Below are 23,632 nucleotides of genomic sequence, written 5' to 3'. Positions count from 1 at the left end.
TTTTTGTAATCAGTGTGTTAAATATACCCAGAAACAGGTGTCACATTTGAGTGTTATCATTAGTGTTTCTGTATTTTATGTATGGCCTAAGACAATTCATCTTCTAATGTGGCCTAGCAAAGCCAAAATATTGAACACTACTGCTCTAGAGTGCTAATTCATTGTCCTATGCCTAATGTTACACCAACATAAAAATGTGATAGGAGATAGATGGGAATTGGCAGTAGCAAGATTTAAAAATTCTGCATTTTGCATGCAAGCATACAATGCTTTGACAATATCCTTGGTCTTAGGAGAAAGAACTGGTAAAAAACACCAAACATAAAATCTTACATGCCATAATTTCTTGTCATTTAAAAGACAAAGGAATATGCATTATATCAAAATTCCTGGTAACAAAAAAGGTTGGGAGAAAGGAGTAGAGGGAATGATTTCTGAAACAAGACAGAAATGTAACTGTAGGAAGCATTTCAACATTAATTGAAACAGCTGCCTCTACAGAGCACTATAAATTGCAAACACAATTCCATTATTGTTCTAATTCAGTTCAACTGCTACATGTGCTCCTTTCTATTATATAGAAGTATGTATTATTTAATGTATCAGGAATAACAAACCTGTCAACCATCTCAGAAACAAATTACTGCCTAGTGGATACAGTAATTCCATTTATAACAACGTTCTCAGACAACATATAGAGTCAAAAGTGCAATTAAACATATATAGTACATGGAAATTTAAATGCATAAAATAATATTCTGTATACACAAACTCTGAAGATTTAAAATAACTTTGCTTTACAGAATTGTAGATGCCAAGTAAATCAGAATTCAGGTAGTAAACTATGGGTAATACATAATTTATATATTTAATACTGAAATTGTCAGCATTTACTCGTTTTTCATGTCAATTACATTCATCAGTGAAATTAGAAACAAACTAGACAGCAATGCCATGTGTTTAGACAGAAAACTTTCCAGATCAAGACAGTAAGTTGGGATTGATATACAGTAGAGTCTCGCTTATCCAATATAAACGGGTCGACAGAACATTGAATAAGCGAAAATGTTGGATAATAAGGAGGGATTAAGGAAACACCTATTAAACGTCAAATTACATTATGATTTTACAAATTAAGCACCAAAACATCATGTTTTACAACGAATCGACAGAAAAAGCAGTTCAATACACGGTAACGTTGTGTAGTAATTACTGTATTTATGAATTTAGCACCAAAACATCACAATGTATTGAAAACATTAACTACAAAAACACTGACTGCTAAAAACTGACTACAAATAAAGATAGAATTGCATAAAGGAACAACACTATCAGAAGTTAAATCCATAAAAAGTTCAGTCCTGTGAAGATTTTTTTAAAATCTGTGATCCTTGCCTGCCTAGAGAAATAGCTGTGGATTCGGGCGGGAGACAGACTCCATTGGATAATACAGAAAGTTGGATGAGCAGAGATTGAATAAATGAGACTCTACTGTAGTTAAAAGAAAAGGGACAAATTGTCTAGTAATCCCCCTTTTAAATCCTTCCCATCTATTAAATGAATGGGTCCGTTCTGCCACCCTGACAGTTTATTTAGTCTTTAATAGGTTACCGGCAGAAGAAGTTTGAAGAAGCTTTTCATAAATTCATTTCATTGGGACTCTAGAAACAGTTATGAATAGAATACCATTACAATCAATGATCTTCTTAAATCATAAGAGATATCAAACATTCATGAAGGAACTGATTTAATAAGAGCCTTCAACACAACTGACCTACTTTTGGGAATTGTAATTCATATATAAAATTGCCCTAACATTGACCTGTATCTAAAGATGTAAACAACTAAGGGTAAAGTGGCATTCAGACAGAGGAGAGTCGAACACTGTTGAAGTATTCTAGGACACAATGCAACAATAGAAATCAAAGTTACAATTCTGGAATATTTGAATGAAAGCAGATATTTTATAAAATGAACATCTGAAGGAGAGGGGAGGATATTTTAAATATTTTTTTGTTTTTGTTTGTTAACATTCATTTCATTCAAATCAGTAAGCCCTTGAGAAAGCATTGTTAAAAATGCAATCACATCATTACTGTATTCTGTTTCCTTTTAAGATCTCAAAGACAATGGATAGTATGGTTGGAGCATGCTATAGTATTTCCAGAAATATGGAAGTTTTAGATTGAATAGAGTTCATCTGGTAGCTTTACTTGGAAAGGAGGCTTCATTAATTTCAAGAGGCTTTCCACCTTAGTAAATATTTCCTAGGAATACTGTCCCTGTCTTTTTCTAATTGCTTGCCAGCCTCATCCCAAATATTCACACAACAGGCGGCAGTAAAGTGCAGATGATGTGGGCAGGGGAAACACGATTATTGTTAGAAACAAAAAGGAGTTGATTTTAAATCCTAACCCCAAATCGGTTATTGTGATTCCATATAGAAGTGTTTATCTAAAATTTCTAAGATCAAATACAGTAGAGTCTCATTTATCCAACACTCACTTATCCAACCTTCTGGATTATCCAACGCATTTTTGTAGTCAATGTTTTCAATATATCATGATATTTTGGTGCTAAATTCGTAAATACAGTAATTACTACATAGCATTACTGCGTATTGAACTACTTTTTCTGTCAAACTTGTTGTATAACATGATGTTTTGGTGCTTAATTTGTAAAATCATAACCTAATTTGATGTTTAATAGGCTTTTCCTTAATCCCTCCTTATTAACCAACATATTCGCTTATCCAACGTTCTGCCGGCCCATTTATGTTGGATAAGTGAGACTCTACTGTAGATGAAAGACATACATTCTTACTTAGTCAATGCCTTTTGGTTTTCTGCCGCAAATCAGCTGCTTTTATAGAGAGGCTGGCAGTAGCAAGAAGAAAGTTGGGGTCTAAAAATATTAGCCAAACTACACTATTCTTTCATATTTTGTATCAAAATACATTCACCAGCCACACAACTGCTGCTAACTTCTGCCAACTTTTAAGGCCCAAACATGCTCTAGCAGTGAAGCCCTTTTTCCTACATATTCTACATGCTATGCCTTGGTCTCCATAACAGTTATCTCCATATCATGCTAGACTAAACATTTCCATCATTCAAACCTCCTCCTTTACTGTCAGGATATCCTCATTATCTATTCACACCCTTCCCCCAGCTGCAGATTCTGGCAAATTCCATTCTCTCTGACACAAGCACTACTAATTTTAATTGAATGAGGTAGCTCAACTGATATAGAGGCATGGAGTAGCAGCCATTAGCAGAACAGACTCTAATAACACTGCTTTCTAGTTCAACATGATTTAAGTATAGCAGACACACTTAGACCACATTGTAGATAGCAATAAACTCCAAAACTTTCTGATCTATAGTGCTACTCCACAGTACAGTCCTTGGCCTATTTACCTGAAGCTAGACACACTGCACTCAGTAAAAGCTAAGTATTTGGATTGCACCTTAAGCAATCTCTACAGCTTTCAAAATTTAACCACATAACAGCTCATATATCTATCTTTAAGTAGCTCTCACCTGTGAATCAAGGTAGTATGTTTATTTTTAAAGTAAGCTAAAATGTTGGGCATAAGGAAATTAAGGATATTATTGGAGAACTAATGTCAGAGAAGGTAGAAGTGGATATATGAGAAATTCGTGACATTTTGGGTGAACATAAAAAAGGTTAAAAGGAACAGCTGAATTATATGTTTTCTGTGGTAAAAATACTATGCTCGTTATTATATTATCTTTTCATTTCATTTATTTATTATTTATGGCATTTGTTTATAATCCCTCAATGTAAAAGATCCCTGAGGTGAAAAATTAAAATATTTAATTCATAACTAAAAACTTATGTAACACATAACGTAACTGTTTTCAACATCTTTATTAATTATTTGAATGGTTTAGAGGGCATGCGTATCAAGTTTACAGATTACACCAAATTAGGAGGGATGGCTAATACTCCAGAGGACAGGATCAGAATTAAAAATGACCTTAACAGATTAGATGCTACAAAAGTAAGATACTACACTTACAGTAGGTCGAAAAAATAAAATGCAAAAAAGATACAGGATGGGTGACACTTGGCTTAACAACAGTACATATGAAAAACATTTTGGAGTCTTCATGGACAAGTTGAACATGACCTAACAGTGTGATGCAGCACCTTAAAAACATTTTGGAATCTTCGTGGACAAGTTGAACATGACCTAACAGTGTGATGCAGCACCTAAAAAAGCCAATAGGATTTTGGGCTGCATCAAAAGGAGTATAAGTTTCTAGATCGAGGGAAGTCATTGTGCCTCTCTATTCTGCTTTGGTTAGACCTCACCTGAAATACTGTCCAATTCTGAGTACCACAGTTAAAAGAGATATTGACAAGCTGGAAGAGGTCCAGGCAAAACAGACTCATGCAACCAGTGACCTCGGTATTACTGCAGCCGAAGAACTAGATTTGCTTATCCGGTGGCTAGGCCCACAGTCTGCACAACGTGCAAAAAGACTTAGATCAGTCCACATTCACAACCCCATAGCAGGTCTTACTGCTACTTGGGAAAGACTGGACAAAACTCACGGCAGTCCTGAGGCAATAGAGAATGTTCTGTTCAAACAATTGGAAAGGTTTCCAAAGATATCTGGCAAGGATAATCAGAAATTCCAAGAGCTTAGTGACCTACTCATGGAGCTTCTACTAGTCAAGGAGGACACATATCTACCGGGCCTCAGTTACCTGGACACTCCTCGTGGAGTAAACCCAATAGTTTCCAAGTTGCCATATAACATTCAAGAAAAGTGGTCTGCAGTTGGGTCAAGATATAAGCGTGAGAATTGAGTCTCATTTCCTCCATTTTCCTACTTCTGTGAATTTATCAAGAACATTGCAGAATATAAGAATGACCCAAGCTTTTCCTACAATGAACCCAGTGTCCCTGATCCACCTCCTGTTAAGTATGGCAACTCACATGCTAGCTATCCAAATGACAGGGGTCCAGATTCAGCAAAAAAGACTGATATGCTTCCTACACCTACGTCAGCTCCAGAAGAAAACAGTAGCAGGAAAATCCAAGATGAGAAGGTAAACAATCCTAACCGCCTGTGTCCTATTCATGAGAAGCCTCATCCCCTCAAGAAATGCATTGGCTTCAGGAAGAAACCAATCCAGGAGCATAGGGAGCTTCTAAAGAAACTTGGGATATGTTTCCAATGTTGTGCCTCTACCAAACATGTTGCTAGAGACTGTGAAATTGCTATTAAGTGTACAGAGTGTGGCAGCGAAGACCATGTACAAGCTCTTCATCCATTCCAACCTAGTGCCACGCCACCTAGAGGTTCCCCAACAAGCCATGGCGGGGAGAACACAGGGCAAGCAGTGAGTACAACTACGGTATCTTATTTGTGTACAGAAGTCTGCAGAGTCAAGTACTGTGCAAAGATATGCCTAGTCAATATATATCCCAAGGGTCAGCCAGAAAGGTCACTGAGGGTGTACGCCATCTTAGATGACCAGAGCAACCAATCACTTGCAAGATCAGAACTCTTTGATTTGTTTAATTTACAGGGTGATACTTATCCATATATCTTGGGTACATATAGTGGCATGTCAGAGGTTTCCAGAAGAAGAGCCAATGGACTCATAATAGCTTCTCTCAAGGGCGATTTGGAGATACCTTTGCTCACACTTGTTGAGTGCAACCAGATACCATCCAACAGAGAGGAGATACCCACACCAGAGGCGGCCTTCCATCACGCTCATCTAAGGACTATAGCCAATGAACTACGAGCCCTTGACAAAAATGCAAATATTCTACTTCTGCTGGGTAGGGACATTCTCAGACTGCACAAAATAAGCCATCCTCCGTCTAGGATGAGTTATCATGGGCAATGTCTGCATAGATAAGAAGGCATTTGAGAAAGATCATGCAGAATCTGCACCTGCTCTCAGTCCACACACACCAGTCCCAAAGACAGGAGCACAGTCCCCTATGACTGGATCATGAAAGAGCCCACATCTACTCACTACCAATGCACCACTGCTGAAGATACCACCTCCTGTAGTTTGCACACACGGCCATTGCAGTGGTTCCTTGAGTCGTCCAGCTGCCTCACATCAGCTGCCCAACACCAACAGGGAGCTAGAGCACAGCGGCAGCTCAGGAGAACCAGCTGTAGACCATCGGGATGTGGATGAGCTCCTGGACTATATCAACAACACTGTACTGAAGCCTCTCAATAGTACCAAGGCTGCCAAACAAGCACGACACAAGCAGAACAAGAAGGAGAAAGAAAAGGCTCAGCTGGAGGTTAAGGCCCTGAAGAGAGTGGACTGAACTCCACCCACAGGCCAGGACCAGGAGTTAGTTGAGGAAAACTGCTGGAGTGGCCCCAGTTTGAACTGGTGCTTCTTCTTCCAAGAGAAAACACCTCATAGGAAAAGAAGGACACCACCCACAGCTCATGGCGGGGAGCATACCTCCATGAACTAAACTGTGTCAAACATATGACATATGGATCAAACTTATGAGATATGAATCCCATGGATTACAATGTGGGTTGGTGCAAGTGTTGGCAAATTGCAGCTTGCCCAGCCCGAAGATTGGTTTGTTTGGATTCTCTGCAAGGTCCTAGTTGTGGCTAACAACTTCAAACTTTCATTGCAAGTTTGGACTAATTGTTGATTATTGTTTATTCCACATGTTCCTCTTGTTTCAGGTTTGAAGAAAAATAACCTTATAGACATCTCAAGGACAATGGTTTAATGTTTACTTTCAATGAAATCTAAAGATTTCAAGCGGGGAGTGTTATGCCCCATGGCATAGTACGTATATGCATCTGCCACACTTTTTGATTTGTAGTTGGCCCTCTTGGCTTTCTGTACTCTTAGTTATTATGCTATAGCTCCTCCTTTGTAGTTTGGCCCTCTTGGCTTTCTGTACCCCCAGCTATGATGCAATAACTCCTCCCTTCTTTCTCTGGTCTGTACTTCTTCTGAAGAAAGCACATGGCTGCCCAGTTTCTGGGAAACTATCATTTTTTTCACCTGCTGTACTGTGATGTTTAACAAGATTTGCCCAGAATAAAGGACCTGGAACCTTGTTTTGCGTCTCTGCAGCTGAGTTGACGTTAACTGACAAAGTTTCTTGTGTAAGGAATGGTCAAAGGAGATTACTACAGACATTCACACGGCCTCACACTTGCAGCCAAGTTATGGAGTCTGAATACCTTCACCATTTGAAGCCATAGAGAAGAAGAACTAAACAAGTTCCTGGACCACTTCAACACTATCCACCCCAACATCCAATTCACCATGGAAAAAGAAAACGAAGGAAAGCTGCCATTTCTAGATGTTCTTGTCATCCATAAACCCAATCAACAATTGGACCACATAGTTTACCGAAAACCTACACACACAGATAGATACCTTCATAAAAACACTAACCATCACCCAAGTCAAAAAATAAGCACAATCAGAGCCCTGGCAGACCGAGCAAAAGAATATGCGAACCACACCTCCTCCAAAGTGAACTAAACTACTTAAACTGGGCTATACAGGCCAATGGATACTCCCCACTACAGACATCAGAAGATCTGCAAGACCAAGAAGAAGCCATGAGAGTAAAGACAAAGATCCACCAAGAGGAAAAGTATTCTTACCATACATCAAGGAAATCACTGATTGCATAGGTAAGCTGATGAAGAAACACAGCCTAAAAACTATCTGCAGATCTACTAAGAAAATCCAACAAATGCTACATTCAGTGAAGGACAAGAGGGATCCTCCTCACCTCTGCAGGAGTCTACCCTATATCATGCAGCTGTGGACAAGTCTATATAGGGACCACTAAACACAGCGTCCAAACACGAATCAAGGAACATGAAAGGCACTGAAGACTAACTCAGCCAAAGAAGTCAGCCATAGCAGAGCACCTGATGAACCAACCTGGACACAGCATATTATTTGAGAACACAGAAATGCTTGACCACTCCAACAACCATCATGTCCGACTACTCAGAGAAGCCAGTGAAATCCACAAACATGTGGACAATTTCAACAGAAAGGAGAAAACAATGAAAATGAACAAAATGTGGCTACCAATATTAAACAAAACTCTAATATCAGAACAGTAAATAAAGAACAACACTCTAAAAACAGAGGCATTCCAGACATGAATCAATCAGGGGCAACTAACACCTCCGAACAAAGGATTCCCCCAGGCAGGAAGAAGCCAGGCCATAAAATAGCCAAGGCCATTAATGCTAATCAAGGTAATTAATTACAACATTCACACTGTCCTCCAACAGACAAGAGTTCTTTCTCCCACCCTGGACCTTCCACAGTTATATATACACCTCACTTGCTTAGCTTTCCAATATTCCTCACAACCTCTGAGGATGCCTGCCATAGATGTAGGCGAAACTTCAGGAGACAATGCTTCTGGAACATTACCATACAGCCAGGAAAACTCACAACAACCCAGTCATTCCGGCCATGAAAGCCTTCGACAACGCCTGGCACATATACTTATCATAACCAATTTTAACTTTTGGCAGTTTTTTTTGGGGGGGGGGGGGAGGGGGGCTTGGATGATGGAAGTTGTAGTTCACTCACATCCAGAGACCTCTGTGAACCCCACTGATTATGGATCTGGACGAAGCCTGGCATGCAATACACCTCCTGACCAATTTTAAGTACTGGTGGGGTTTGACTCAGGATGATGGGAGTTGCAGTTCATTCGCATTCAGAGACTCCTGCGAACCCCACCAACAATGGATATGGATCAAACTTAGCACACATACTCCTCCTGGCCAACTTTAAGTACTGGTGTAGTTTGCGGGGGGCGGGTGACTCAGGACAATGAGAGTTTCAGTTCACCTACATACATAGACCACTGTGAACCACATTGATGATGGATCTGCACCAAGCTCAGCAATTTAACAGCGTTTGGGGGGGGGGGGTGCACCTGGGATTATGAGAGTGGTAGTTTTCCCATATCCTTATGTATTTTCTAATAGGACCATTCATAAAATCCAAAAACAATGTCTTTTTCTAATAGTGTTACAAATTACTTAACACAAGCATTGCTAGGTACCTAAGATAGTTAATTATAATTATGGTGTTTTTACTTGGTAATAGAAGGCAGTAAGATCAACTCTTACCCTTTTACATCTTAATTAAGAACAGTAACTAGGAACAGGGATCCAAATCCAATTGTTAGCCCCAACTTGAACTAGCCCCACTTAATCAATGGAACTTATATAAGACAGTCCGAGCACGAATGTAAAAACATAATACAATTCAATTAACCTTATGCCCAGGTACTGCACTGGAGCTTTAATATTCATCGATGCACTTCCTGTTGCATTATCAGGGGAAGTTATTTCCCTTTTCACTTATGTGTAGCCAACTCATCCAGTGCAGAATGATCACATTAAGAATATTCTTAGTGTTTTCCTGCTTACAGCAGCCTTTGGTATCCTTTGGAGTTTAGTTCCAGGACTCATTGTGTATACCAAATTCCATGGATGCTTAAGTCCTATTATATACAATTACGTAGTAATTCTTGGCAAAGTCAAGAATTGCTGTTTGGAATTTCCTAAAAATATTTTAAAGGTGTGGATGGTCAAATCTGTGGATCCACAAAAAGAAGGAACTGAATGTGTTCATCTTCCATTATACAAGTGAGAGGCCTTTATTAGTTATGGTATTCCTATGGAAACCCTATTGACATAATCCAAAGTGAAACAAGAGATCATGTCAGGGTGCAGTCATCAAGCTACTGTGGTAGATTTAGGTTAATTATGAGTAGTGATGTGCCTAATGACACCACCAAACTTAAACAAAAAGGAATGTGAGCTGATTTGCATAGTGAGGCATCACACAAGTCTAAATCTGTCCAAATCATATAATATAGGCAGTTACAATCATGTTGGGAGATCTGTAGGTTTGTTCTTAAGTTGAATTTGTATGTAAGTCAGAACAAGTACATTTTAAAATATAACTACAGCCCTCTTTTTTCAAATTTGGATAGCATAGGGAAGGGTTAGAACCCCTGTAATGTTTGTTTTGATATCTGTGCCCCGTTCAAAATATTTAATATGTTTCTGTCACTGTAACAACTGGATTTTGAAAATGTTGAGTTGTCATGGAAATAAGGATTGGGGATAAAGCTTCAGTGGACACACCTTTATCCCATAATAACTCTTCGAGAAGTGAATTTCCCTTCCTAGAGGTAGATTTCCTCTCACTTCCTGTTGTCTCACCCCATTTGTAAATTGGACAGGAATGGGACATTTTGAGTCAGATAATTGCACAGTGTTTCGCTTTAGAAATCAACAGAAAAGAAATGGGGTGAACATAGCAAAAACAGTCAAATGACATACTGCAAAGTCTGATCAAATCATGTCAATAAGACTTAGGGATAATCCATTCATATAACGACAACCCAAGTTTATACTCCAATTCTATGCAGGAGTTCAAGAGGAAATTGAGCACACACGAAAACAGGAATTTTTTTAATCATAGGAAACTGAAATGCAAAAATAGAATATGGAGCATAATCAATGATTGTAGGAAAGTTTGGCTTAAGATCAAAAATGAGGTAGGAAACTGGTTGACGGAATTGTGCAAGGCTAGCGATTTGTTTATTGCAAACACATTGTATACAAGAAGTCCCAGCAGATTGGAGGAGGGCGAATGTGGTCCCTATCTTCAAGAAGGGTAAAAAAGGACGACCCAAACAATTACCGTCTAGTTAGCCTCACGTCGATACCAGGCAAGATTCTGGAAAAGATAATTAAGGAAGTGGTCTGCAAACACTTAGAAACAAATGCGGTCATTGCTAATAGTCAACACAGATTTACCAAAAACAAATCATGCCAAACTAATCTGATCTCTTTTTTTGATAAAGTTACAAGCTGGGTAAATGCAGGGAATGCCGTGGATGTAGCGTACCTGGATTTCAGTAAGGCCTTCGACAAAGTCCCCCATTACCTTCTAGCAAACAAGTTAGTCAAATGTGGGCTAGGCAAAACTACGGTTAGGTGGATCTGTAATTGGCTACGCGAATGAACCCAAAGGGTGCTCACGAATGCATCTTCCTTCATCTTGGAAAGAAGTCACGAGTGGAGTGCCGCAGGGTTCCGTCCTGGGCACGGTTCTGTTCAACATCTTTATTAACGACTTAGACGAAGGGTTAGAAGGCACGATCATCAAGTTTGCAGACGACACCAAACTGGGAGGTATAGCTAACACTCCAGAAAACAGGAGCAGAATTCAAAACGATCTTAACAGATTAGAGAGATTGTACGAAACTAACAAAATGAAGTTCAACAGGGACAAATGCAAGATACTTCACTTCAGCAGAAAAAATGAAATGCAAAGATACAGAATGGGGGACGATGCCTGGCTCGACAGCAGTACACCTAAAAAAGATATTGGAGTCCTCATGGACAAGAAGTTAAACATGAGCCAACAATGTGATGCGGCGGCAAAAAAAGCCAATGGGATTCTGGCCTGTATAAATAGGAGTATATCGTCTAGATCCAGGGAAGTCATGCTACCCCTCTATTCTGCCTTGGTCAGGCCACACCTGGAATACTGTGTCCAATTCTGGGCACCACAGTTGAAGGGAGATGTTGATAAGCTGGAAAGCGTCCAGAGGAGGGCGACTAAAATGATCAAGGGTCTGGAGAACAAGCCCTATGAGGAAAGGCTGGGTATGTTTAGCCTACAGAAGAGAAGGCTGAGAGGAGACATGATAGCCATATACAAATATGTGAGGGGAAGTCATAGGGAGGAGGGAGCAAGCTTGTTTGCTGTTGCCCTGGAGACTAGGATGCGAAACAATGGTGTCAAACTACAGGAAAGGAGATTCCACCTGAACATCAGGAAGAACTTCCTGACTGTGAGAGCTGTTCGGCAGTGGAACTCTCTGCCCCGGACTGTGGTGGAGGCTCCTTCTTTGGAGGCTTTCAAGCAGAGGCTGGATGGCCATCTGTCGGGGGTGCTTTGAATGAGATTTTCCTGCTTCTTGCAGGGGGTTGGACTGGATGGCCCGTGAGGTCTCTTCCAACTCTACGATTCTGTGATTCTATTATTCTATCACCTCATGACGAATACAGAAACCAAATAGACTATATAACTGGAAGCAAAAGATGTGAAAGTTCTATTCTCTCTGCAAAAACAAGACCAAGACTAGATTGTGCATAGATAAATTAACTACTAATAGCAACAGTTAGAGTAAAGCTAAAGAAGAACATTACACAGAAAAGTCAATAATACTCAGTAAGGTAGAACACAGTATGAAAAGAGGAAAACTGCAAATACAGATGGATAGACTCATTCAATAAACTCAGTCCTGAGTCTGCAAGACCTGAGCAGAGTTATTGAGGATAGGGTAACTTGAATATTTATCTTTCACAAGAACAGTATAAGCTGAAGCTGACTTGATGGCAATTAACAACCAAATACAAATGAATTGCAAGATTTGTGCTAATGGTAATCAAGGCAACGGTCCTGCTATAAATGTACAAATCACAAGTCTCAGAAAAATTCTGTAATAGGTTTGCCTTAAGGACACTATAAGTCAGAAACAATACAAAGGCATACAACAACAATAAAATAGAGGAATACTTTCATTAACATTCTTTTTCTGGTGAAAACCACTTTTTTATTATCAGTGGTGTAGACAGGAATTGCAAACGGGGATTTAATTCATGATCAAACAAAATTATTCCTATTAATGAGTGTGGCACTTTTCTTTGGCAAGAACAATGAGTAATCATCAGCTTTTTAACTTTCTAGCTCCAGAGAGTGACAGGCATCATTTAGGCAACTGCATGGTAATCTCAGCTACCTTTCTAGTTCCAGAGTTGGCAGAAAGACTGGAGTTCTTTAATAGCTGTGAAACCAAGGCACCACAACCACACAGGAGCCTTACACCAACCCTCCCTTCTTAGAATAGGAAAGACAGACTGATGAATGTCAAGTGCTACTGTCTTAAGACGCTTGGGGGATCCTGAAGTTGTAACAACTCAGAGCAGGTCATCATCTTCTGAACTCCCTTTGGTAAATTCAGCATTGAATATTGATGTTTGAAAACATTCATCTTATAATTAAACAGTGGCATCCCTGACTTCCTTACCCTTGCATTGTGATGGAGGAGTGGTTCACCCAAGTAAGAGGGAATTAAGTTCGACATACAGAGGGACCGATAGCCATCAAAATCCTTAAAACAACAGGAGGGGAAGCATAATAGCTCTAAACAAATAAGTATAAGAGAGAGAGAGGGAGAGGCATTTTGTCCCCATTTAAACATACAATTTTTGACAGAAAGTGTTTGCAAGTGAACATCTGTTCTGCCTCTATTCTAAATATAGCATATAATTCAAAGCTGATATAGATCACCATTATTGTATATTTATTATTTCCCAAAGCATATTGCAAGTTAAAAACTCATTACACAGAACAGCTCTACTTAAATGACATCAAGAGATTGCCATTATCCAGACACAATGGCAGCAATGGCAGTAGATGAGTGTATTTCTTATTAGTAACTGTCCCTTTTACTCTAAAGGCATCAAATGAATTCTGTGGTATGCTCAGTCAGATGCAGAATTTTCTACCAGTCTTCTTTATTCTTTCAGTGTTTACATCTGCAAACCACAGAGAAGAAAATGGCAGAAATTTTGTAGGCCCTATCCTATTCATATTTTCAGTCACACATTTAGACTAGGCAATCAATAAAATAGGACCTACATGAATAACACCTCTATAGCATTCCCAAAAATCCTGGAAGTGAGCTAGGCCCCTAAGTATCAAAAGTGATTTCTCACCAACGCACCATAACTCATTATAAAAAGTAAGCTGAGCCCAACAAAAGTAATGATCTAAACACAAAACAAATGTCACTCCATACCACAAATGCGAAATGATATTAAAATTGTGTTTCAGGGAAAGCAAATAGATTCAGCCATCTGCACCTGAAGCCATCTGCACCAGGACCTTTCTTTTACGGATTCTCAAGTTATAGCAGAATATGAAAAAGAAAAACCCAAGCAAGTCATAACACACTTCATACTTAAATTTTGGTGTGATTTTAGAGGCTCAGTACAATTATATGTCTATTAATGGATAAATATTTGCCTGTAAGTCCCAATTTCCATTTGGTAATATTTTCTAAAATGTTTATGAGTGTTGATCAAGTCTGCCCAAACACTAGTCTTATTCTTATACCTGCTGCCAACAGTGACCAAGCTTATTTGTGTAGCCTTTGATGCATTTAAGCTGGAAGCAATATCTTTTGCTACTCATATATTTCACAAATGTTGATTCATGCATGATGACTCCCACATGTTGAATCACCAGCCTGTGAACAATGGTTCTTGAGTAAGCGTATACTACAAAAGATTTGGTAGGACTAAGATTAAATCTAAAGGTTTAGGCTTTATTAGGAACAGAAACCAGAAGATACCTGCAAATCCAAACTATCTCATCTGGAGCTTTTCTCACTTCAATAAAAATTAGTTTATAACTTGTATATATATTAAGACCGCAGTATTGTTGTTCCACATTAATACATCTGGATGAAGCCAAACTAGTTTTGTAGTGGTCAAAAGAAAAGTTATGCCATTTGAAGGAAAACATAATAGATGCAGCTTCAATGTGTACTGCACAACAAATTAGTCAGAACAAACAAAATTGGAAATAAACTCAGTTGAAAGCAAGGTGATCTACTTCCATTAAAACAAAAAATCAAACAACAGTATTAAAACAATTGATAAAATCATGTCATCCAGAATCAAATCCAAGGCCATTCCATCAGTCATTTCACAGTTCCATATACTCATATTGCATTTACTTGCTAGCCAAAAGCTTGGTCCCATAACCAGGTTTTTACTTTCTTCCTGAGGGAGGAAGCTGCTCTGACTTCGATGGGGAGGGAGTTCCATAGTGGAGGGGCCACCACTGAGGTCCTGTCTCTCGTCCCAACCAATCCCGCCTGCGAAGGAGGCGGGACTGAGAGCAGGGCCTCCCCAGAAGATTTTAACCTCCAAGGTGGATCATAGAGGGAGATACCTTAGGACAGGTAATTAAAATCAAGGACAAAGCTTAATTCCCACTGCATTCAAGGGGAAGCACCCAAGGTCATCCTCCAAAATGCATAAATCTTGAGCTCCAAAGCAAAAATGAGAAGTCTCTGAGCAAAGCATGTCAACAGAACAGAAGCAGATTACTGTTAGGCTCAAACTAGATGCAGTGTTAACCCTTTACTGGCAGAATCCTAAAATGCTTCAGCCTAGCATTTTCTGTGTCTCCAATTATGCTAGCTAGAATCATGCAGATAGACAACTCCCCAGAGAACAGCATACAAAAGCAGCACACCTAGACACTATGAAACCAAACACAGAATTTAAAAAAATGAGGTTATGTGGAGGCACTGAGTGTTATACTTAGGTAGCTTGAAAATAAATGCATTTCAAGACCAACCACTAAAAACAAAACTGTGAACGTTCCTCAAGCAACAGAACACAGCAGCATAACCCAACTTACATCTGAAGCATGACTTCGTTCAGGAAAACTCCATCCACAAGTGCAACGTATTCTTCCAAATGGGTTGCACGTCCTCCAGCTAACGTTCCAAACGTCTTCACCTAGAATATAATTATCACCATGACAGTGACTCCAATCTTGTCCTCTCATCAATAAACGATGCGATTTGAATTTAAAAAAATCTCCGCTAAACAGTGAACCAATGCTTACCCAAGTCACGAGAGGGCTGGAAATGAAGACCTCCAGGAAAGGCGTGAAGATCTCGTTTTCCATTTTAGAAAATCGAACAGGTTTTAATTTTTTTTTTTAACAAATCAGATTTTGCTCCAAGCAAGGCGGCAATATTCCCTTCGTTCCAGGAATTCCGTGAAAAGGCTCCAGAGTACTTCAGGAAAAACCCATTCGGGAGAGCTTGCCAAAGCAAATTCAAAAAGTACCCAGGGCTACAGCGAAAACAGGGGCTTCTTTCTCATCCACGCCGCCCAGAAAGGCAGCGATCCCGAGGCCGACGGCATTCATTTTCGGCTATTTCCTTTCCACCAACGATGATGCTGCCTCCAACTGGACTCTCTCTTTCTCCTCTCTCCGGGTTGAAAGAAAGAAAAAGGAGGGGACCCTACAGAGGATGATCCTTCTCCATCCGCCCTAAGCCTGCAGTCAAGCCAGCCAGCGTGCACACGTGTGAAAGCAGGAACATGGGTGTGTGCTGTGTGTGTGTATAGTTGAGCCAATCCTAAGGGAAACACTCTAATCTGACCCAAAGCATGAATAATGTGCCAACAGAGGCAGAAAAGGCGCCCCTTTGCCTTATCTCCCGGTTTCCAACAAGTCTCCTTGTGGGAGGAAATCACTCTTCTCCAGTCTAGACCGACAAAAAAGGGGTGGGGAGGAAAAAGAGAAGGAAAATAAAAGGAAAGAAAGAGGGAGAAAAAAAGGAAAAAGCAGGGAGGAAAAATTAAAAAGAGAAGAAAAAGAGAAGCAAGAGGGCAAGACTTCCTTCAGAAGCAAGCTCTCTCTATATCTAACAGAGGGGAAGTCTATTCTCAGAAGCAAGGTCTGTCTATATCTAACAGAGAAAGAGAGGTCTTTCCTCACAAGCAAGCTGTCTATATATCTAAAAAAGAAAGGAGAAGCAAGCTCTCTATCTAAAAAGAAGTCTTCCCTCAGAGGCAAGCTCTCTGTATCTAACAAAAAGAGGGTCTTTCCTCACAAGCAAGCTGTCTATAACTAAGAGAAAGAGAAGCAAGCTCTCTATCTAAAGGAGAAATAAGTCTTTCCTCAGAAGCAAGCTCTCTCTATATCTAACACAGAGGAGAGGCTCTCTCTAAATCTAAGAGAAGCTCTCTCTATATCTAAAGGAGAAATCTAAAGCACGCTCTCTATATCTAAAAAGGAAAGAGACGCAAGCTGTCTCTATAGCTAAAGGAGAAATAAGTCTTTCCTCAGAAGCAAGCTCTCTATATATCTCATAGAATCATAGAATAGTAGAGTTGCTTCAAGAAGAAGCAAGCTCTCTCTATATCTAAAAAAGAAATGTCTTCCCTCAGATGCAAGCTGTATATATCTAACAGAGAAAGAAGCAAGCTCACTACATCTATAAGAGGAAAAACCTTCCCTCTGTCTCTAAAATGTAGAGGCTCCTATTCTTGCAGCCCCCCAAAATAGGGAGGGATGGCTTCCTCACAGCCTCAAGAAAGGGGAGAAACAACGCCTCTATGTCTTTATATATATATATATATACACACACATATATACATATATGTGTGTGTATATATACCAATCTTTCTCCGCTGTCTCTGCCCGCAGCGGCAGAAAATGGGGAAGGACCCCACCCCCTTGGCTGCGCCTGGCCCTCAGGGCTCCTTTTGAGGCCAGGCAGCAGGGCTTCTCCTTTTCGTCCTTCTCCTTCTTCTTCCTGGCTGACTCACGACCGTTCAGCCCCTGCCCCCAAACCTGCCTTCTCAACCCTCCCAGCTTGCGCTACCCGCTCCCCCGCCTCATGCCCTTCCTTTCTGCCTCCGTCCCGCCCCTCTCTTTGCGGGTATCTCGGTGCCAATGGCCCTTTCCTTTCCCTTCCTTCCTTCCTTTCCTTCCCTCCCAGCCACTCCCAAGCTCTCTCTCTCTCAATCTCTCTCAATCTGTGAATCCCTCACGACGGACTCCTTTTTCTCACTCCTCCCCCCCCTCCCTTCCTGCCAAGTAACGGCCGAAGGGGAGCCGCATCACTCACTCCCGCCGAGCGAGCGAGCGCGCGCGCTCTCCCTAACTCAGCTGTGGACGAGAGTCCGCCACCGAGAGATCCTTCCGCCACCAGAAAGGGAAGAGCGAGCGCGAAGCTGCCTTCTTCTTTTTCATTGGAGGCGTATCCCTCCGCTGCTGGAATTGAATGAGGCGAGGATGGAGAAAAGGCAACCGCTGCATCCGCGCGCACACGCGCGCGCACCCGTTAAACCGCTGCAGTAACGGGCGGAGGCGGGAGCGCGCCTAGGCCTGGCCAAAAAGAGAAATGTCTTCTGTCTCTGAGGGGGAAAAAAACAAGGACGCATGTCTGAAAAAGAAGAGGGGGGATGGAGGGAGTATATTTTACTACACAGCCAGGTGTGTGTATGTTTGTATATATATCTCATATACCGGTGTATATGATATCTCTTATATGTATGAGATTATTTCCCTCCTGGATACTTGTGAGGGAAGAAGTTTAATAATTTAGGGTATTGATATTACAGTATATCTATATATATATGTGAGATTCTTTCCCTCCTGGATACTTCTGAGGGAATGAGTTTAATAATTAGGTTATTATATATGTGTGTGTGATATTCTTTCCTTTGCATAATTAGGTTATTATTATTATTATTATTATGACACAGCAAACAAGATAGATATGCTGGATTTCATATCACAAAATCACAAGTCGAACACTTCCCAAGTGTCTAGGACTGTGTGATGTATTTTCGGATGATGCATGCAGATCCCAGCAGGGTGGCCTTTTGCAGTTGGCAGATCGTAATTTTGTCAATGTCTATTGTTTTCAATTATTATTATTGTGTGTGTCATATTCTATCCCTCCTGGATACTTCTAAGGGAAGGAGATTAATAATTAGGTTATTATTATTATTATTTTGTGTGTGTGTGTGATATTCTTTCCCTCCTGGATACTTCTAAGGGAAGGAGTTTAATAATTAGGTTATTATTATTATTATTATTATTATTATTATTTTATGACACAGCAAACAAGATAGATATGCTGGATTTCATATCACAAAATCACAAGTCGAACACTTCCCAAGTGTCTAGGACTGTGTGATGTATTTTCGGATGATGCATGCAGATCCCAGCAGGGTGGCCTTTTGCAGCTGGCAGATCGTAATTTTGTCAATGTCTACTGTTTCCAAATGCTGGCTGAGATCTTTTGGTACGGCACCCAGTGTGCTGATCACCACCAGGACCACCTGCACTGGTTTCTGCCAGAGCCTTTGAAGTTCAATCTTGAGGTCCTGATAGCGGCTGAGTTTTTCCTGTTGTTTTTCGTCAATGCGACTGTCACCTGGGATGGCGACATCAATGATCCAAACCTTTTTCTTTTCCACAACTGTGATGTCTGGTGTGTTGTGTTCCAGAACTTTGTCAGTCTGGATTCGGAAGTCCCACAGTATCTTTGTACCTTATTTCCTACTTGATAGATGCAACTATCTTTCGGGTTGCTAGGTCAACAACGAGCAGGGGCTATTTTTTATTTTTAATTGACGGGTGCTCACCCCGCCACAGGCTGGCCTCGAACTCATGACCTCATGGTCCGAGTGATTTATTGCAGCAGGCTGCTCAACAGCCTGCACCACAGCCCGGCCCCTTGAGGTATAAGTTCCAATGGATCATTTGGGCCACATGGTTGTGCCTCTGTTTGTAGTATGTCTGTGCAATTTTCTTACAGCAGCTGAGGATATGATCAATGGTTTCGTCGGTTTCCTTGCACAGTCTGCATTTTGGGTCATCAGCTGATTTTTCGATCTTGGCCTTGATTGCATTTGTTCTGATGGCTTGCTCCTGGGCTGCAAGGATCAGGCCTTCTGTCTCCTTCTTCAGGGTCCCATTTGTGAGCCAGAGCCAGGTCTTCTCCTTATCAGCTTTTCCTTCAATTTTGTCAAGGAACTTTCCATGCAATGTTTTGTTGTGCCAGCTGTCAGCTCTAGTTTGTAGTGCGGTTTTCTTGTACTGATTTTTTGTCTGCTGTGCTTTGAGGAGTTTCTGATTTTTGACTTCAATCAAAGCAGGTTCTTCACTTTGCTTTACATATTCTGCCAGGGCATGTTGTTCTTCTTTGACTGCTTGTTTTACTTGTAAGAGTCCTCTGCCCCCTGATCTTCTAGGCAGATATAGCCGGTCAACATCACTGCGAGGGTGCAGTGAATGATGGTCATGGGTTTTCTTGTTTTTCTGTCCAAATTGTCCAGTTCCGCCTGTGTCCAATTTATAATGCCAGCAGTATATCTTATGACAGGTATGGCCCAGGTGTTTATGGCCTTGATGGTGTTGCCTCCATTGAGCTTGCTTTTGAGAATTTTTCTGACCCTTTGTGTATATTCTTTGTTGACCACAGTTTTCACGTGTTCATGCTTGATGTTGTCCAGCTGTAATATGCCCAGATATTTATAGGCCTCTGGCTGGTGACACTTCATTGTTTGGCCATTAGGCATATTTATGCCCTAACTTTCAATGATTTCTCCCTTCTTCAATGCCACTGTCGAACATTTGTCCAAACCAAACTCCATGCTGATATCAGTGCTAAAAATTCGGACAGTGTTGGTCAGAGACTGGATTTCAGTTTCTGTTTTCCCATACAGTTTCAGGTCATCCATGTACATCAGATGTGAAATTTTGTGAGATTTCTTAGATGTTTGATAGCCGAGATTTGTTTTTTGTAAGATTGTTGACAGAGGGATCATGGCAATAATGAAAAGCAGAGGGGACAGTGAGTCTCCCTGGAAAATTCCTCTTCTGATGTTGACAAGTCCATAGCTTTCATTTCCAACAAACAGTTCAGTTTTCCAGTGCTCCATCATGTCTATCAAGGTGCCAAGATTTTTATTAATCCCGATGGCGTCCAGGCACTTGATGATCCAGCTATGTGGGAGTGAGTCAAAGGCTTTTTTGTAGTCAATCCACGTCATGTGAAGATTAGCTTTTCGGCTTTTACAGTTCTCCAGAATCATTTTGTCAATTAATAACTGGTCTTTTGTGCCCCTGCTTTTCCGTTTGTTGCCTTTCTGTTCATCTGGCAAGATGTTTTTTCTTCAAGATAGTCTTGAATTTTGTCAGCTATGATGCCAGTCAGTAGTTTAAACATAGTGGGCAGACACGTTATTGGCCTGTAGTTTCCTGGTGTTGCTCCTTTTGCTGGATCCTTTTGTATCAGGTATGTTCTTCCAGTTGTTAGCCATTCACTGATACAGTAGAGCAGGGGTCCCCAAACTAAGGCCCGGGGGCCGGATGCGGCCCTCCAGGGTCATTTACCTGGCCCCCACCCTTAGTTTTATAATATACTAGCTGTGCCCGGCCACGCGTTGCTGTGGCGAAGTATGGTGGTATGGGAAATAAAGTATTGAGGAATTGGTGGTAGTTAAGGTAAATGGTAAAGGTGTGGAGTCCAGATAATCCAGTTAAAGCAAGATAATATAAGATTATAAATGGGTTATATAGCTGTGTGGAAGAGCCTTGAGTCTACACTGCCATATAATCCAGTTAAAATCTGATAATTTGTATTTTCTAGGCAGTGTGGAAGAGGCCTAAGTGAGGCCTAACTCTGCCTGTCCCCTGGGTGAGTGGGTTGCTAGGAGACCAAGTGGGAGGAGCTTAGCCTTCTAACTGTCAGCAATTGGATAAAAACAATTATTCCTCTCCCTCTAATTAGGACTTTAATTTTCTTTTCTTTTTGTTGTATCAACCTAGAGGCATGGATGATGGGTTTTGTTGTCAATTTTCAAGGTTGTGGGGTGTTTAGTTTTGTTGTTTTGGCGGTCGCCAGGATTCCATCACTCTTTTATATATATAGATTTTTATATCAGTTTTAATAATATAATATATTGTATATACATATAATATTGATAAAAATATTATAATGTTATACAATATAATACTAATAATAATACCACATAATAATATTAATATGTTATATATTACATATACAGTAATATTACAGTATAGTGGTATAGTTCAATATAGTAATATATAATGCTAATATTGTGCTATGCTAATAATATAATATATTGTATGTACATACAGCTGCTCTGAGTCCCCTTCGGGGTGAGAAGGGTGGGATATAAATGTAGCAAATAAAGGCAGTAAATAAATAAATAAATAATTTTAGACTTAGGCTCGCCCAAAGTCTGAAATAACTTGAAGGCACGCAACAACAACAATCCTAATTCACTTGACTATCTCATTGGCCAGTAGCAGGCCCACACTTTCCATTGAAATCCTGATAGGTTTATGTTGGTTTAAATTGTTTTCATTTTTAAATATTGTATTGTTCTTTCATTGTTGTATGCACTACAAATAACACATATGCAGTGTGCATAGGAATTTGTTCATAATTTTATTCAAATGATAATTCGGCCCCTCAGCAGTCTGAAGTATTGTGGACCGGCCCTCTGCTTTAAAAGTTTGAGGACCCCTGCAGTAGAGTCTCACTTATCCAACATAAACAGGCCAGCAGAATGTTGGATAAACAAATATGTTGGATAATAAGGAGGGATTAAGGAAAAGCCTACTAAACATCAAATTAGGTTATGATTTTACAAATTAATCACCAAAACATCATGTTATACAACAAATTTGACAGAAAAAGTAGTTCAATATGCAGTAATGCTATGTAGTAGTTACTGTATTTACGAATTTAGCACCAAAATATCACGATGTATTAGAAACATTGACTACAAAAATGCGTTGGATAATCCAGAATGTTGGATAAGTGAGTGTTGGATACGTGAGACTCTGCTGTACTTCTTTTCTGCAGCATCTCATTGAATTGTTGGGCCATTTTTCCATGTAAACTAATCAGATGTTTGAGCAAAAATCCATGAAGTTGATCACTACCAGGCAATGTCCAGTTCTTGACTTTTTGCACTCGTTTGCTGATCATTTCAGTTGTTATTTTCATCTGCTCCATTTTGTTCTGTGAGAATTTTCCTTCAAACTCCTTTATCTATCCAGCGTTTTTGTAGTAGTTCTTATTATTTTCCCAAAGCTCTTTCCAGAACTTTGTTGTTGCAGTTTTCTCTGGCTTTATGGTTACTGTGTCTGTTATTATTATTATTTTGTGTGTGTGTGATATTCTTTCCCTCCTGGATACTTCTGAGTGAAGGAGTTTAATTAGGTTATTATTATTTGATACAAAACAAGATTAGTACACAGCAAACAAGATCACTCTGCTGGCTGTTGTATTGGATCACACGTCGGACACTTCCTAAATGTCTAGGACTGTGTGATGTATCGGCAAATAATGCGTGCAGATCTGAGTAGGGTGGCCTTTTGCAGCTGACAGGTGGTATTTTTGTTGTGCTAATTGTTTTCAAGTGCAGGCCAAGGTCTTTAGGCATTGCACCCAGGTTGTTGTTATTATATGTGTGTATGTATATGGTATGCGAGATTCTTTCCCTCCTGAATACTTCTAAAGAAAGGAGTTTAATAATTAGATTATTATTAATACTGTACTATTATTTTATTGATAATATCCTCATCCCCTTGACATGGTGAAGTAGGCCTGTGTAATTTTTTCCCTCAGTGGCATTATATACAACCAGAGCTGTGAGGTGGGAAATATCTGGGATGTGTATGTATGTGTGAATTCCCAGAGCAGGAGAAAGCTGTGTACTGTATTATATTTTGACATGCCTCAAAGCAAGTATCCTAATGATAATAATAATAATAATTATTATTATTATTATTGATAATAGCCTGATCAGTTCTTCTAAGTAATGTTGTATAACCCAGGCATGGGTAAACTTCGATCCTCCACCCCTTTTAACTCCCACAATTTCTCACAGCAGGTAGGCTGTTAGGAATTGTGGGAGTTGAA

At 40.1% G+C, this 23,632-nt stretch overlaps 1 protein-coding gene and 1 long non-coding RNA gene across 14 annotated transcripts in view; one reads left to right on the top strand and one right to left on the bottom strand.

Moving 5' to 3' along the window:
* Positions 1–17,764, bottom strand: part of ccdc88a (coiled-coil domain containing 88A) — a 147,071-nt gene extending 129,307 nt beyond the window's left edge. For all 13 annotated transcript variants that reach the window (XM_062968817.1, XM_016990719.2, XM_062968819.1 and 10 more), the window contains exons 1-2: positions 15,769–17,764; positions 15,559–15,659 (exon numbers count right to left, since the gene is read on the bottom strand). In XM_062968817.1, the coding sequence (XP_062824887.1) occupies positions 15,559–15,659; positions 15,769–15,831 (164 nt within the window). In that variant the 5' untranslated portion in view covers positions 15,832–17,764. The remainder of the gene's footprint in view (positions 1–15,558; positions 15,660–15,768) is intronic.
* Positions 17,765–17,835: 71 nt separating this feature from the next.
* The window catches only part of LOC134295674 (uncharacterized), a 28,955-nt gene continuing 23,158 nt past the window's right edge, over positions 17,836–23,632 (top strand). The window contains exon 1 of the long non-coding RNA XR_010002292.1: positions 17,836–18,156. This is a non-coding gene — a long non-coding RNA (uncharacterized LOC134295674). The remainder of the gene's footprint in view (positions 18,157–23,632) is intronic.

The sequence above is a fragment of the Anolis carolinensis genome, chromosome 1 (assembly GCF_035594765.1).
Source record: "Anolis carolinensis isolate JA03-04 chromosome 1, rAnoCar3.1.pri, whole genome shotgun sequence".
NCBI lineage: Eukaryota > Metazoa > Chordata > Lepidosauria > Squamata > Dactyloidae > Anolis > Anolis carolinensis.
This window is presented reverse-complemented; position numbering and strand designations above follow the sequence as displayed.